At 53.8% G+C, this 17,135-nt stretch overlaps 1 protein-coding gene across 1 annotated transcript; it reads left to right on the top strand.

Annotated features, from left to right (window-relative positions):
* Positions 1-904: 904 nt before the first annotated feature.
* Positions 905-15,921, top strand: NOXA1 (NADPH oxidase activator 1; the record flags this gene model as incomplete). The annotated part of the gene is made up of 15 exons (XM_082492651.1): positions 905-1,078; positions 2,934-3,016; positions 4,567-4,675; positions 6,893-7,027; positions 8,105-8,212; positions 8,926-8,985; positions 9,563-9,600; positions 10,304-10,445; positions 11,969-12,022; positions 13,195-13,267; positions 13,461-13,519; positions 14,463-14,632; positions 15,280-15,385; positions 15,473-15,596; positions 15,824-15,921. 15 exons carry the CDS (start codon positions 905-907, stop codon positions 15,919-15,921), a joined length of 1,533 nt encoding a protein of 510 aa, XP_082348777.1.
* Between the last annotated feature and the right edge of the window lie 1,214 nt (positions 15,922-17,135).

Here is a 17,135-nt window from a genome sequence, read left to right on the forward strand (position 1 = left end):
CCTTCCCACACGCGTGGGCAATGTCCCCCCGCCTCTCCTCCCGCTGCCCGCAGCCGTCCCGGGCAGCTCGGCCCACTTGTGTGAAACTCGGCTGGTTGAAGACACAACGCCGCTGCTGCCGCCCGCAGCGGGACCGTCGGCCATTCCTTCGGCTTCCGTTCATCACTTGTAATTAACGCACTCCCGTTACCTGTCAGCCGTGCACGGTAGCTCTGCCAAGACTGCAGAGTATGTAATTATTCATAATTACGACCCCGCAGGTCGCTCTGGCTGCCCGCCCCTCCCCTACACACCCCCCGTCACTCACCTGGCGCCAACCCGGAAGCGGTGACGGGAACTCCGCCGTCCGTCGCTCAAACCCTTCCCCGCCTCTCCCGCCCCCTCGCCGCCCCCGACCGGCCCCGGAACCCTCGGAGCGGGCCCCGAAACCCCGAGGGCGTCCCCGAAAACCCGGGAGCAGACTCCGAACCCTCGGAACGGATCCCGGAACCCCCGGTGCGGCCCCCGGAACCCCCGGTGCGGCCCCCGGAATCCCCGGTGCGAACCCCGGAACCTCCGGAGCGGGTCCCGCGCCCCGCCGGACCCTTTGCCGGAACCCTCCGCACGGCGCCGGCAGGGGCGGAGTCGCCCCTAGCAACGCCGCAAGCCCCGAGGGGCGGGGCCCGGCGGCGCCTCCGCGACCGGGGGCGGGGCCGGAGCAGGAGGGATTTACCATATTTACCAGAGCGCGGCGGCGCACAGATGCCTACCGTACTTTCTGTAGTTAATACGCAGCCGCATACAGCCGCGAGAATATGTCTTTTTAACGAGGCGGGCGGGCTTCCCCGCCCGCTCCCCGCCCAGGGGCCGCGCCCGGCAGGTGAGGCCCCGCTGGGAGCCCGCACAGCTCGGGGAGCCGCAGGCCATGGCGTACCGGGAGCTGGTGAGGCGCTGGCACCAGGGCGTGCTGGCGGCCGACGGCGGGGACTGGGAGGCCGCCCTGGACATCTTCGCCGGTATCCCGGAGCCGTCGTCCAGGATCTGGTTCAACGTGGGCTGCGTGCAGCTGCTGGCGGGGAGGCCGGGGGAGGCCCTGCGGGTGAGCCGGGCCGGGGACCCCCGCGGGGGGAGACGGGGACGGGCGCGGTAGTGCCGAAACTCTAATTAAAATCCAGCGGTTCTCACCACAGAGTGACAGACGGGCAGGGGGTTGGAAGGGCCCTCTGGAGCTCCCCCAGTCCCACCCCAACCGCCAGAGCAGGGGCACCTCCAGCAGTGGCACAGGACACGTCCAGGCGGGTTTGGAATGGCTCCAGAGCGGGAGACTCCCCCCCTCTCTGGGCAACATCTGCCAGTGCTCTGCCGCCCGCACAGGAAAGTTTTTCCGCATGTTTCCTCGTGCGGAATGTCCCATGTTCCGGTTTGTGCCCGTTGCCCCTTGTCCCGTCGCCGGGCTCCGCTGAAGAGTCTGGCCCTGTCCTCCCGCCACCCGCCCTTTAGATCTCCATCAGCATTGATGAGATGCCCTCTCAGCCTTCTCTTCTCCGGCCGAACACCCCCGGGGCTCTCAGCCTTCCCCCAGCAGAGAGGTGCTCCAGTCCTGAGCATCTTCGTAGCCTCCACTGGACCCTCTCCAGTAGTTCCTGGTCTTCCTTGAACTGGGGAGCCCAGAACTGGGCACAGTTTCAGCTAAAAGCAGGAACTCGAGTGGTGATGGACACAGAAAGAGGAGCCCCACGGCCCCGGCCAGTCCTGTACCAGCAGCTGAGGCTGCCAAAACCAAACTGCTGTGCGGGAAAACCATCTCCCTTTGGAAAAGGACAGCTGGTGCAGGCGGGCGAGTGCCCTGAGGAAAAGCCTTTTTATTACAGCCCCCGGCATGTCCGCAGGGTGGGCTGGCGGTCAGCCGCCCAGCGAGGAGGTGCATGTAAGACACCTCAAACAGCGAGAAGAAGAGCTCAGGCTGTGCTCAGCGCCGTGGAGCCCCGGGCAGGGCACTTGCTATAAGGGACAACAGTGAGCACAGCACGACGGTACCCAAGAGAGGTTTTTTAGCCCCCATGAATGGGCACTGACTGGGAAGAAGCTCGGCTATACTTCCTCATAGGTCAACGGTTGGGTGTGTATTTTTTTTCTCCTTTATAGCACAGTAAAGCAGACTGTAGAGGCGAGGTGTGCTGTCGGAGCCGCGGGAGAAGCCAAGCTGCCGCATTGCCGAGAGGCACAGTCGCTCCCTGACCTCCCGCAACAGACTGTCGCCCCTGCAATGCCGTCCCTGCCTAGGCAATACCGGGAAAGTCTGGGCTTTTCGGCTTGGTTCGTTATCTACATACCATCTCCTTGCAATGATATGCGAAGGAGCATGCCTCCAAGCTTTCTCCCAAAGACAGCTTTCCCAGCGCAGTGTTACTTGGAACCGTCAGCCATGAGCTGCTACCAGCCTTGCTAATACTCTCCTGTATTTAGCTGGGAAATCCGACCAGAAATATTGACTTGTAGGTGCGGTGTGAAGCTGGTCAGCTTTCTCCCTTACACCCCTTCACATGCTCATCCCCGCAGGCGGTTTCAGACAGCCTTCCCCAGCCCGGCCGGTCCCTCTGCTCCCTCAGGGCAATCTCTGCTGCAGGCAATGCAGTTTTCCCACTACGATATGCCAGCTGGAAAACGTAGCTCGTTTATGTCCCATTCATTTTCCCAAGGAAGGATAAACACCTGAGGTTCTGCTCATATGGAGTGTCCAAGACCTGAGAAATGCCTTGGAGCTGTCTCCGGCCCCTCAGCCTGGATCGCAGCCCCGTGGTTGTCCCTCCAGAGGAGCTGGTCACCAGCCCAGGAACAGCTTCTGCGCCCGGTGCAAGCGCGGCGTGGACGTGGCTGGTTGCATGCACATACCCGGGCATCGACAGGAGAGATCCCAACTCATCCCTGGGGTGTGTCTGTGTTTTCCTCCTTAGGCATTCGATAAAACCCTGGCGAAGGACAAGTCCTTAGCTGTTGGCTTCTTTCAGAGAGGGTTTGTCCATCTGCAGCTGGAAATGTAAGTGAGGCGCATGTCCGTTCCAGTCTTCGGTTTTCTCCTTTTAATCATACTTTATTCCTAAAATTTGCTTCTTCCACTGTTCTTAAACAGTTCGCAAGATCCAATTTGGCCTTGTAAATGGTGTCACAGGTCAGCAAGTGTTATCTCTGATAAGGCTGAGAAGACGGGAGCTGCAGAGCTCTGGGGCCGCAGGGGTGGCCAATACATGACATTACTGTCCCGTGCACACCGAGGAGGAAGCTGCTCCTGTACGGGGGGGGTGCCAGCAGGTTACGTTGCTGTTCAGATTTTCTTTGGGAATGAAAAAAAAATGTAATTGCACTGCTTGGTGTACCTTCACATGGTACACGTGAGTCTGGCCTTCCTAAAAACGCAGTTTGCCCGCAGCGTCTGACTCTCGCACTCTGCTGTCAGCGGATTTTGTGGGCCTGATCTCAGTCTCACCGACTTAACGTTGGGATTGCTCCACTACTGCTGTGGGATTGATAACTCATTGTTTCCACGGTTAAATCATGGTGACATCCTGCTCGGAGAGGTGGGCAGAGGATTTTCCAGATCCCTTCTTACCTTCGAAGTTCAGTTATTCTCTTTCCTATTATTTTCCCCACCTTAATTTCCACAACATGACTATTTTTATTTCTGGGAGGGAGTTAAAGTGAGCAGTTCTGCTCTCACAGCTGGCCCCTCGAGCAGCTACGCGCGCTGTGCCTCTGCCGGCAGAGCTGCAGTCGGGGACGGCGGAGCCCCGGCCGCGCACCGGACCTGCTCCGCTCTGCTCCCAGCGCCGTGCCGCAGCCAGCAGGAGCGGAGCGAGCCCACTCCGAGCACACGCGCTGTGCAGCAGGTCAGGGGCAAGCATGGCTGGCAAACCTGCCAGCCCGGGAGGTGACGGCCACCAGCACCCCATGGCTCCTTCCCTCGTCGGACACTGCTCCCACCCACCCACCCACATCCACCTTCTTCTCCTGGCCACGCGCGATGGCCCTCGGCCGCACGGCCCTTCCTTTCACCACCTGCAGCCTCAGTGGGAACCTGCTTTGATTTGAGTTGCACAGCTGCTGTAAATTCAGACTAATTCCCCTCCTTATCCTCAGATTTTCTCTAAGTGTCTGCGTGCGTTGCTCCGGCCATGCGTGTACACCATCGGCAGGAGCATCCCGGCCCTCGCTTCTCCCCGGGATACCTGCTGGGGCAAAACTGCCAGCAGCAAGCTGGGCAAGGAGCTCACACCATTTGTTAATCTTTACTTTTTCTCCTCCTTGGAATTGCGACTTTTTCAGGTGTCAAAACCTACTGTTCCTCCCAATCAGTAAAACAGTGCCGATAATCCCAGAGGAGAGACGCACCGTGTCCATTTTGTCCTAACGGCCAACAGGGAGAGGACGGGGAATTTTCGGTGGTCACAAGACGACGCACATCTCTGGTGCAGCTCTCCTCATCCAGGCTGCAGAGAAGAATACGTGGTTTTTGCTAGCTTGATTTTTGAACTTCTTTATTAGGTTTCAGCTTTTTTAGTCTGGGTTTCTCCCGTTGTCTCTGCATCGTAGGTACGAAGAAGCACTCTCTGACTATCATCAGGCCTTCAGTCATCTCAGGCAAAATCCCTTCATCGATTACAAGCAGCTGGGGCTGAGGCACATCCTCTACGCGTGGGAGGTAAGAGTCAACCTGTCTCAGCAGCCCTTCCCCTCTCTTGGGGGTATTCATCAGGTCTTCCCCTGCAGTAGCCCAAGAGCTTTTCAACGCAGTACATTAGAACAGTAAAAAAATTCTGCTTGCACTTTTTTTTTTTTTTTTAAAAAAAAGGAACTTAATCGTAAAAGTCATAAAACAATGGCGTCTCTGAAAAGTTTAGCAAATTACACAGTTTTTAAAGTAAAATTCTTCAGAGCAGATGCCCTGGAATTTGTACGTTGGGAATTTGTGTTTGCTTATCTATGCACGTAAGTTTTGTGAGCTCCTCAGCTCTAAAAGCTGAAATAGGTTGAAGTAGACACAGATGGGAAGAAAACTGGTCCGTAATGAAGACTCTAAGGAACTTATGTGCCCAAAAGCCTGTCTTTCCAACTGTAGCAGCTTACCTCAGTGTCTGAACTTACACACGGGGCTGCAGGCTGCATTTTGCTTCTGTAACACTTCCCTCTGCAGCTCTTACACTGCTACGCGGAGTTACACGGAGGAAAAAGATACTGCCACATCCCGTTTAGAAAAAAAAAAAAAAAATCAAAGTCTGAACTGATTGTAAATATTTGTAATGTTTGGAATGTAAAAGACTCCTAGAAACTGTACTTTACTGTGAGGGTTCATTTTGTCTTCTGTCCTGAGTCCACACGCACAGACTGAAAAGCAGATACAGGACAGAGTATTTGATTTTTTTTTTTTACTTCCTCAAGAGCGAGGAGTCATTGTGTAACTCAAGTCAAGCATGCCCAGAAACCCATCGTTCACTCTTGGCCAATTTTCACGCACCTTATACCTGGCAGGAAGAAGCTATCCTTGGCATCTGTGGTATTACCCAAACCTCATTATTTTTAACAGTTTCGGTGCCACAGCACTGCCTTCTCTGAGCTGACACGCACTTAGAAGCGATGGGTTCCCCTGGAAGGGCCGGGGCTGCGGGAGTGCCCGGGGCCACCGGAGGAGGTGGGGACACTCACTGGTGGGACCACGCAGGCCCTCACGCCGTGAGCTCTGGGCACTGCCAGGACACGTACGCTCTGTGCTGGTGCTCCGGCCTCAGGACCTGCATCCCGATTCAACTGTACCTCACATTTACCTGCAGCTCATTTTTCAAAATACACAAACATAATCCTCCCGCCGAACCGCGCCATCAGCTTTCCCCGTGCGTGGCCTCTCGCGTGCCACATATGGTCTCCTCAAGGGGAGGAGATGTGCTGTGTGGTGTGAAAATCCAGAAATATTTGCCTCTTGCAAGACTCTGGCACTTCTGAGCTGAGCGAGAGGTGCTGCCTTCCCTCTCCAAGAGGGACCGTCTCTGCAGCTCCTGTAGATGTTCCTGCTGGCCGTTCCCCACCAGCCCTCAAACAGCAGTTTTCTGCTGTCTACAATTAAGGAGCAGAGGAGAAGCGTCCTGTTAGCTGCACCTCTCTCCCATCCAGGTACCACTAAGCGATTTGCCAGCTGATAACCCTGTCACGTGAGATAGCAAGGGACCTGAGAGCGCGTCTGTTGGGCCACACTTCTGCCTTGCAGGCCAGCAGCTTTTCTGTACGCTGCCTGTTGGCCGGGGACAAGAAGAGATCTCCCACTCCTAATTCAGCGTGTAGACCAAGGCTGCCCAACACCCAGTCTGTGATCCTCCCACGCTCTGCCACTTCACCACTGAACGCCATCACATGCTGCTAAAGGGTGACAAGCTACAGCTGTCAGTGTGCACATTCACAGCCCACTACAGCCTGAAATTATTTCAGTTAAGTTATTTTGCAGAGAAAGGGAGTCAGAATTACTCTGCACAGCAAAAAAAAAAAAAAAAAAAAAAAAATTACATAGTCAGATGCAGAAAGAAACCTAAAAAAAATCCTTCCTGACCTTTCACGTACAGGAAGATAAGATTGAAACTTGTGTAGTACCAGGAGGTCCCGGTGCCTCTCCTTGCCCTGAGCAGAGCTAGCAGCTCCAGCACACCCGGGCACTTGCCTGCGGGTACAGCTTTTATCTCTTTCCCCTCTGATGATGAGGGTTTTTTCAGCTGTGCTGCTCCGAGTGCCTTTCCTCTGGCAGCAGACTGGGGCTGCTGCTGCATCTGTGGTGTTTCGGTGCCTGGCCCCTGTTTCTGGGCCGGGTTTGGGAAATCGCGTGGGGCGTCTGCGTGGGCTCAGCCCTCTGAGTTCCGCTCCCTCCTTGCCCACCCAGGTGCTGTACAGCACCGCGGCAGCGCAGTGCCGGCTGCAGCGGTGGCAGGAGGCCAGAGTCACCCTGGAGAAGGCTGTCGTGTGGAGACCTGAAGGAAGAACGGCCATCTTGGCCCTGGCCCTCGAGCGGGTGCAGGTAAGGCAACCTCTGCGAGTCCCTGGTATGGGCATTGGGCCGAAGTGAAGAAATGCGAGATAAGAATGTGCTAATTGCTGTATGTTTGGGTTTTCTTGTCTACCCACCCGCTGGGTCACCTGGTAACGGAGCGGGAGCCGTTTGCCTGTGATGCTCTACCCAACTAGTGCTTCAGCTGATCAAGTAACTCCATCAGCCCCGGGTGCTTCGGAGCACAGAAACACCATAGTGGAGAATTATGGGATGGCCTTTCAGGCTGAGGAGGTTGCTTTCCAGTCCTTGCTGTTCAGGAGCTTGGTTCTATTCGTACTTGTACTGTAAAACAATTTTTCTTACGCAGTGTTTAAGCGCAGAACCCCTACAAGTGCAGAGTTGGGGGGGGCGGTTCTCAGTTTTCATGACACTGGCTGACTTTTTTTGAGGCCTTTTGGCCTCAGTGACAATTGGTGGCAGCTCAGATATTAACGGCAATCCCATTTAGAGCTTAAGTAGAGTGTAAAAGTGTTTCCAGGGTTGGTTCTAAATAATAGTTTCTTGTTGGACTCTTTTATGATCAGGAACAACTTGCAGGTCTCTGTTTTACTCTTCCTGGAGGGTTCTTTATTTTGCTACCTCCATACTTCCTTATCTTATTTGTAACCTTTCTAAGAAATGATTGCTTTGTTTTAATCTGATCATCGCTTCTAGCATCGTGCTTGTGCTTTACGTTAATGGTTTATTTATATTTGCTATTATTGTGCTACTCAGTGGTTGAACAGAGGAGAAAACAACATTTGAAGTCAAATAGAAAAACTGCTTAGAGATCTGTTTGACAAACCTTACTCCACGGCCCTCCCTTCCCACGCCAACAGAGCTGCTCTTTGACTCAACGCTGGGTAGTGGCTGCTGAGCTCCTCGTTTGCTTGTGCTTGTTAAACCTGAGTGACCTTTTTCAAGTTCACAGCCATAATTTTTGCCCCGGTGGCTTCCTGGAGCTGATCTTGCACACACAGGGAAGCTTTACTTGCTTTTCACTGCTGTTACGTTTCATTTAATATTCATTGATGGCTTTTCCCTTATCTGCTCTCCCTGCCCTAGGACCGTCTGTTTTTAGAGCCCATGCAGGTTCCTCCTGGGGAATTTTTCAGACCACGAAAGAAGGAAGTTGAACAGCTGGATTCAAAAGATTTCCTGGGTAAACCCAAGGTAACAGGCGTGTAATCGCTAAGGTGAACAGCAAGCAGATTAAAATCCCACCTTCTGACATCTCCGGAGAGCGTTACCGCTGCCCACTCCACGGTGGAGACCCAAGAGCAGGATTGCCAGGGCTTGCAGCCAGTCAGGGCATCTGGGACACAGAGGCCAAAATTCGTAAGAATTTCCACCTTTTCTATCAAAAATGGACTTTGGTGCTAAAAAACCTTCCCAATCTTGATCACTTTAAACTCTGAAAAGGCTGAGCAGGTACGTGGGGAAAGCTGCGGTTGTCCTTTTGCTGACACTGACATTTTCAAGAGGAGCACGTTCCTCCAGCATGCTCCTGCTCACTGCTGCGCTCCCGGCGGGACAGGCAGGCACGGGGGAGACAAATGCCTCGTCACGTCCTTTGATGCAAGTCAGCAGGGAGTTTCTCTGATCCCTTCTGTGACCAGTGCAGCCAGAGAGCCGTGACATGAATAAAGGGAAGAGAAAGTAATTCATTCACGCACTTTTAAAGAAACCTTGGAAAGGCTAAAAACACAGGGACAACAGCAGCTGAAGCTGTTTTGGGAACGCAACTGCTTTTTCCACTGCATGCATGGCTCTATGTCTGACTTTAGGATGCCGGTAGGAAACAGGCCTGAGTAGATAACCTTGCATGAAGTTTGAGAATCTCTTTATCCACCCTGGATTCACTCGTTACTTTTGTTCTGCGACAGGTGATCTCGTCCATCATTCCCAATGACGAGTACATTGGCTTCGAGCCTCTCAGGCCTCAGGTGAGCAGGACATAGCTGTGGAAGGAGGAATAGGAGCTCCAGGTAGAGCCTCAGATCCTAACACCATCAGCGTAAGAACATACTGTTGAAAAAAACAGTGCAATATCAGACTAGATCCATGGGGCTGTTGAAGCCAGGTGGTGGGCTTCAGCGTTGGCTGGAAGGGACTCAGCAATGGGGGTCTCCAGCCCTTCGAAGATGTGTTTCTGTTTCTTTGCCGTGACGAAACAGCAGTGGAGACTTTGCTATGCTCGACACGTGTTTGTCCAGCACCGCTGTAAATCTGTCAGCATAAGCGTGGCTGGCTTGCACTGTAATATGTGTTTCTTAGAACCAAGGGTAGGGTTAGACTTTGCTACTCCCCTCCGGATGGGATAAAGAGGGAGGGGGAGAAACGGAAGGTACATCCTGGTAAGGTGTGGAACGGCAGAATTCTGTGTAGGTGCTGTGGTGTGACAAACGTGGTCAAAAGTAAAGCCAAAATACCGCAGTGTGGTATTCAGAGGGATAGTAAATAAGGTGGCGCGGTTGCTATTTAAGGTGCTGTTATAAATAGGTGCTGTTGTTCCTCCCACAGAAGCAGGGCTTTTATGAACCCCGTGCTGATGCTGTACGGTAAGTGTTCAGTTCTACCCTGGTCTAACTCTTCTCTCACTATTTCTGTTCAGAAGGTCATGTTTTGTTCTCTGATGTCTTTGTCTGAAGACTCGGTGGGATCCACACCCACTTCTCACGAAGGGTGGAGTGAATGACAAATGTGCAAAGGCTTGTGTGGCTGCAAAAGACACTGCAGACCAGTAGCACCTCTCCTGCAAGAACCTCAGGGCAGTCTGCAGGAGTTGACTCGGTAGTCTTGGGAGACAGGCATGGATCATGCCATGGCTGGGGAATGGAAGCAGAGGGAGGTTGTGGGACCTGCCCAGGTCTGTGGCAGAGGATGCTCAGCTGCCCCATCCTCGTTCCCAGGACAAGGTCTCCAAATACTCCCTGCCAGCCGTGCCGTGTTGAGCCAAAATCAGCCCTGGTTCAAAAAACACGAAAGTAATTTGTTTTGGTGATGGCTGAGTTTAATAATTGTTTTGATATGGAGGGTGTTTATTAATGTAATGGAAATGGGGAAACTGCATTTGGGAAATCGGTGTTTTCCAAGCTCCTTTTGTTCCCAGTTGGACCAAAGAGTAGCAAATGGCAATGATAATTTCCCAACACCTGAAACTTTTGACATGTGCCAACTTGGATCAGTGCAGCGGTCAGAATCGAAGCCATCCCGGACCAGAACTCCAGGGTTAGTAAAGGTGCTCTCATTCTTTCTTTCCAGAGACAGTGAGTCAGGCTACTACCGAGTTTTGTCCCACTATTACCCTGACGACTCGGAGGGGTTGGCAGTGAAAGCCAGCAGTTTGGTCTTCGTGCTGACGAGAGGAGGGGATGGCTGGGCTACAGCCATACACGATGGTCAGGTAAGGAAAACGGGGGGGCTTTCCAGCCCTTCCCCACCAGCGGAGACCACAGCCCTGCCTGGGAACAGGAGCTTGCTGCAACCCCCTGACACGTTCCTTGGGGACCCACCTGTAGCGCTGCAGAGCAGAGGATGAGTCCAGGAGCTCATTTCCACAGCCCGGTTGCTAACCATAGGTTTCGCTGACACTTGGCTCCTGCCAGCTTCTGCCATTCACCTCTGTAGCTCCACATGGGCATCTTTGGGCACTTGTGCTCTCCACCGTACAGGATCCTGTAGTGGAATCGTGTGGGATAACAGACCTCACCAAGGACCACCATTTAGAGCAATATTTGTCACCTGAGAGCTCCAATGGAGCCGAGGAGACAGGTCGGTCCTTACCTGGTGTGTAGTGTCTCTGTTAAATTAACTTTGGGAAGGTTTTGGAAGGGTTTTAGCTGTGCAGGCAGGTTTTATAAAGGGCTCTAGAGAAGACCGAAGGATTTAAAGCCCAGCAAACCTGACATCTTTCTGCAGAGTAGGGAACTGCTAGGAACTATAGCGTAAATAGATAAATATGGCAACATGGAAAATCTTTGGTTGACAAGAAGCCATTTCTCACGTGTCTACTTAAGTTCTTTGAAAGAGCCAGCGCATACCTGGATTAGGTTGAGCCAGTGAATGTATTCTGCCTGTATTTTCCCAAACAGTCAAAAGATTCTTCATGAGATCACTAAAAAAACAGTGAGATATTTGAGGAAGAGAGGCAGTGCTCTAAGAATAACAGGTTAAAAGAAAGGGTTGGCATAAATGAACAGGTTTTTTTTTTTAAGAAAGGATGTCGCCACAGAGAATCTGCTGTGACCTAAGCATTTAGCATATTCCGAAGTGATACAGTAATAGGGATAGTGATATAGTGCTTCTTAAGGTGACCACGTTCCATGACAGACAATCGAACCATTCAGCGTAGCCTGAAGCGTCTGGAGCTAACAGCGAACGGTTACAGAAGTATTTGAATGTGCTGGCTGACTGCTCAGTGAAGTGTCAGATGAAATTCAAAGTAAAAAAAATAAATAAAATAAAACAACAGACATTGGGAGGGGGGGAAGCATAATTACTCACAATAATCAGTTGAAATTAATAGCTCTATAGCAGTGATTGTCAGAAGACACAGAAACGCTGCCGTACTGGTATCGCTTGACATCCGAAGCATCCGTTTTAGGAGCAGGGTGTTGGGGTTGGTGGGTGGTTGGTCTGTTACATCGCAGCCACTCAATCACAGCACTGCTTTCAGCAGAAAAAGATGCAAGAGGAGCATCGAATTTTGTTCAGCCATTTGTGAGCACACGCCACGTGGGCTACGGTACGCGGCCCTGGGCCCCCCGTGGGCGCGCTCGTGTTGCCGTAGGGCGAGCAGAGCAGGCAGCGGTGTTTTGCAAGGGCAGAAGCAGTGCAGAGTGGAGCCGAAAGAAGATGGGGCTGGGTGGGCTGGGGCTGCCTCTGCAGCAGCTTCTGTCTCACCCTGCTCTGCTATGTGTCCCGCAGAAGCTGCGCATACCGAGCTCTCTCCTGGAGCCTGCCTCGAAGATGGATAAATGGGTGAGCTGACAACCGTGCAACCAGGGGTGAGGAGGGGACCAAGAGATACGTGTGGGACATTTATTTGTAAGATTATCACAAAATAGGACAACTGTGTAAGAGAAACACAGAGTGTGAAACGCTGAGACACCCTGACTGAAGTCAAGTGCTCCTGAACAGGAACAACAGAAGAGTTAAGAGCAGGAAAAATGCTTATTTTTTTTATATACACCGGATCTCTTTACAGCAAAATCGGGGGGTTTGGACACACAGCCAAGCCACGGTGGCTTGCATCACAAGCTGCTCTAGGTATTGTTATCTCTTATCCGCCGTGGCCTGATGGAGCACGTGAAGATGAGCAGCTGCCAGAGCTCTCCTGACCCACTGTAACTTGCTGAGGCACTGGAACACAATGATGAGTTTGAGGGCTTGAGGCACATGTTCACGCAGCCGGCTCCCGTGATGTCTGCAGCCACTAGATGTAGCGCAGAAGCGGGTGAGCAGCGCTCATGTGTTTTAGTTCACCAGCAGGGTGAGAGCAGGTTAATCTCCCGCAGTGGGACAGTAATATCTTAAACAGCCACCGCTTATTGCCTTGAGGCCGTGCGCCTAAGCCCTAAACCATCACCTTTGACTTAGGAAAACTTCATGTCCCATCTCCACCGCAGGCATATCCACCCATGATCCAAATGATTTTCCATCTGGACCCAGTGCAGGGCGGTGCAACTCAGACCCCTGTTCCCTGTGAGAGATTTTCGAAGCAAATGGTTGCTCTGATGTTGCTATGATTTTTATTTTTATTTTCCCCTCTGAGCGAATCCCTGGCCATAGCACACACTTGGGCATTTGCTCCATGGATGTCTCACTGCGACTATCCCAAGTTTGGCTGGGTGAGCCAGCGATGGTGGGGAGGGCCCTTGGTGCAGCATGAGCAGCTTTCCTCTGCTCCAGCAGCAGCCCAGCAAGGGGCAGGAGGTGAAAGAAGTGTCCCACCAAACCTCTGTGCCCAAGAGAGCAGCAGAGACCATCACTTGAGTGCTCTGCCTCCTCCAGCCAGTTAATGAACTGGTCTCCCTGGGGCTCTCTCTGGGGTTACACCCAGAAAGACTCGCTGCACAGTCTGTCACTCACACCGGCCTTGGCCAGTCTCTGCTGTCTTCTGCTCACTCCTTTCTGATGGTGTTCTGTTGCAGAAGATCAGCGATGGGATTCCCCTCCCGCCTGCCCAGGTGCCTCCCAGCCGACTCCGTGTGAAGCAGAGGCCAGGTAGTCCCCTGGGCCAGGGACTGCAGTGGGTGTTATGTGAAGCTGTTCCCAACCCCTCCTGCTTTAGGGGTGCGTGGGAGGATGGGTGTCCACTGCAGCCGTGGCAGCGCGTCTGCTAGTGTGTTGCAGAAGAGCTGCCGGGGTCCTCTGCTGACTGCAGGCACTGTTCCTCTGCCCTTGCTTTGTTCTGCAGAATCTCCTGGGGGAGAAAATGCCTCTGCAAATGATGCTGGTGCCCAAACGGACTTCAAGGTAAGGTGTTTCACAAGCCGAAGGTGTTTTCACAGCCTCAAGAGATCGAGGCTGTGAAAAATGCAGGATTCCTGGCTAGATCCTCCAAAATTCCTGAGCTGCCCCAAAATCACCGGAAGAAAGTCTTCCTCTGCCCATTTTCTCATTCCAAAGAGGCATTTCCATGTGGTCTTTCCTCCACCACTCCCAAGCTTGTGACCATACAATTTTGTGAGGCAGCTCAAGGTTGAGGCTTACCAGGGCAGTGCCTTTTTGCCACCCTCCAAGGAGCCACGAGCCCCAGACACAGCAGTGTTCTCAGGCACGCGCTTTACAGCCCATTTTGTAAGAGAGAGCTCTCTTTGAACTACCTGCTGTCCCTTCTCCCCTCCTCCGGTGTGGCGTTTTCTGTCCCTGTCGGTCTGGGTATCACAACTCATTCATATTTGTGTTCCTCTGGGATGATGTCCTCTGATGCCCCTCCATGTCATTACCAACCACTGTGTGTGACGGAGTTGGAATCGCTCCTGTGTCCACTTGGGGACAGCACCTCTCTGGCAGTGCCAGCTGCAGGTCAGCTCTGCTCCCTTTGTCTCTGCCACCCCTCTTTGTAGGGTTTTTGGAGCCATCTTTTTGTCAGCTGTACTTCAGAGAAGGCAGCAGAACACGGGGACTTGGCTGCACCTCTCCAGCTGGCCGGAGGAACTGGGGCCCTGCTCATATACGGTTGGGGTTGGGGGGTACCTGGGTGATGGGACCCAGAAACGGGCTTCCTGGGTCACGGGAAGGACAGTTGACGCCAGGCTTTGAATTTGTAGTTCCCCCTCTGAAATTCAGATCTGCGTCTTGCTGCTGCACGAGGGTTAGGTGGTACCGCTGAGCCGCGGGCTCGTGTCTGTGTCGCCTCTCTTGATGGGAGAGTCCTGAATAACCGGACTGTTCGTGGTGCCACGTCTCTCAGCAGATCCCACCGACCCGCGGAGAAGCTTCATCCAGCGCGGACAGACCTGTTGCGCTGCGAGCGTGTTGCGAGTGCACCGTGGTGGTGCGGGCAGGCGAGGCGCCCTCTCTGCCGGACCTGCGGGCTCTGCTGAGGGAGCGCTTCGGCCAGCAGGCAGAGCGAGGGAAGCTGAGGTACGCCGGGGCACGAGTGTGTGTGACGGGGCAGCTACGGCCGTTCCCCTGAGGATACAGACCTGCGTCTGGTCTCCTGGGAACGTTTTAGTGGGGTCAAAGCACTCCAGCAGGGATTCAGCGGAGATGTGAGCACACGGCCTTCCCTGCAGGCCTGACCTTACCCTGGCTTTTGGTTTTGCAAACTGTGTGTGCTCTCTGGGCTTTGGAGGCCCAGAGGGACTTTCCTGGGAAACTGTACCGTGGCCAAGAAATGGGGGAACAGAAGGAAAAACTCTGTGCAGGTGCAGCTGCTGTATATTGGATTTTCTCTGGCTCAGCTCAGCCTTCGCAACACAATAGGATCAGTGCGGAGCAATTTGGGAGCTGGTCCTGGGGTGAGGTGTCCCTGACTGTGACACCCCTGCGGGGGACGCACACTCCGTGTGCTCGGGGCAGTTTAGGATCTTCCCTTCGCGTCAGTGTGTGAGGAGGTGACAGTGCCGTTTCTGCCCACTGAGCACGCAGGGTGGCCCCGTGTCATCGTGCAAGGGGACAAGCTCGGAGCTGGCTTACAAAGGGGACGCTGAAGACGTTAGAGGGCTAGGCTTGCCTCAAAGTCTGGCTTGAAGTGAGATGATTTGAGCCGTGTTAACGAACCCTTGCAGCTACAGGCATTCCGATGGCCAAGACCTGGGTGCAGTTTCGGGGGAGGAGGACCTAGGGAAGATGTGGCAGCAGCTGACAGATGGCAGGCTGACGCTCTGCTGCCAGGTACGTGGGCTGTGACAAGCGTCTCTGCTGCACTGGACTCAAATCTCTGCTTTGCCTTGCAACCTCCATGCTGACTTTCTCCTGTAGGACTCGGACTCCCACTCGGGCAGACCCATCCTCTACCGGATGCTGGCTCAGCACTCTTACCTTGCGCAGGGACCGGGCGACCTGGAGTTCAGCAAGGGAGACCTGCTGGATATTCTCTCTGAAGGTAGCTCTCCGGTCCCGCCTGCAGGCTGTACTGGGGTGGGCTTTTGGACTCTGCTGCAGGGCGGGACTGGGGAACAGATGGCCTCTCCAGTGCTGTCTCGGGCTCATACTCCCCAGGAGGCACAGGCTTGCACTGGGTTTTGCCCGGAGCTAATTCCAGCCGTGAAAACTCTCACTATCCCCGGTCATATGGGCCAGGGCTCATCCTGCTCCTTTATGTTTTCCCAGTGAATGAGGACTGGCTTGAAGGACGCTGCAATGGCAAGACTGGTATCTTCCCCAAGTGCTTTGCAACCCAGACCAGTGGTGGTGCTGCCTTCCTATAGCGAACAGGAGCCTTTTCCTGCCCGACCACGCTGTCTCCCAGGGGTGGGAGACATCAGTCCCAGCTCATTGGGGCCACAGCCGGCACAGCCAGGAGCTCTGCTGAACCCAGACAAGAGATGTCCCCCACCCACAGATCCTGTGGGGTCAGTTCCAGTGGCCTGACAGCATTTTCTACAGCCAGACCTGGCATTTTTACCTCTGTGCTTATGCTGCCAAAGATGTGCCTGTGCAGGGCAGAGAGAAGGGGGAGGGATCTGCTGTTTGGCTGTGGGAAATGTCCATGTGGCAACTCAGACCGCAGGGGCTCAGGTTCCTCTGGATGGAGGCCTCCACTCCCTCTCCCTCGCTGCTCAAGTTCAGGCTGGGAAGGCAGAACCTCACTCTACGGAAGCCAAGGATAGCCAGTTCCCCAGGTCCTCGGGCCACGTGTCCTTATCTCCACCAGAGAGAGATGCTGCTCTTTGGAAAGGCCTCTGTAACCAGTTTGCAGTGGGGTTTATGGGATAACGCCTTGGGTTAGGACCACCGTGTATCATCTTCCACAGCGAATGCCCTGTGGATGTGCCAGAGCCAAAGGGCTCTGAGCATTCCTCAGCCCAGATGCCTTTGGTTCTTTTCTGCAGCCCTTAAGTCCTGCCTGGATGTTACCGCTTCGTGCTGCGTGGGCAGCGGTCTGGGCGCACAGAGGAGAGAGGGTTGTGGAAACACCTCTGCTCAGAGCAGCCCCGGGCTTGGGCAGAGCCCTGGAGGGGCAGGGGAGAGGGCTGGCCAGGCAGCGTGGCGTTGGGCCGGTGGCTGGAGCTGGAAGGACTCAAATGACCGTCCAAGTTCCTGCAGCTGAGCTGTGCTGGGCTCTGTCGATCTAAATAAAACACTCAAGTGCCGGGAGCTGGAACCCGCTGTGGATGTGTCTGACAAAGCTGGGCTATGTAACTTGAATATAAAACAAACCCTGAGCCAGAGTTGGCAGCTCTTAAAGCAACTTCCACGTGTATTTTCTTCTGCGATATGCCAGTAAATATTTTTAAAGATAGCTGCCTGTCTTTGGGAAGATATTCTGTCGCATACTACAAAAATCTTGCACATCTTGCATAGGGCAAGACACAGATAAGGTCACCCCTCTCCTCAGAGTTTAGGTGGGCACCACTGCTCTCCATCACCGGTTGGCTCCCAGGGCTGTTAGGAGAGCAGCACAGCAGGACTGGAAGTGCCA

The sequence above is a fragment of the Vanellus vanellus genome, assembly GCF_965231255.1.
Source record: "Vanellus vanellus genome assembly, chromosome: 18".
In the NCBI taxonomy this organism is placed as follows: Eukaryota; Metazoa; Chordata; class Aves; order Charadriiformes; family Charadriidae; genus Vanellus; species Vanellus vanellus.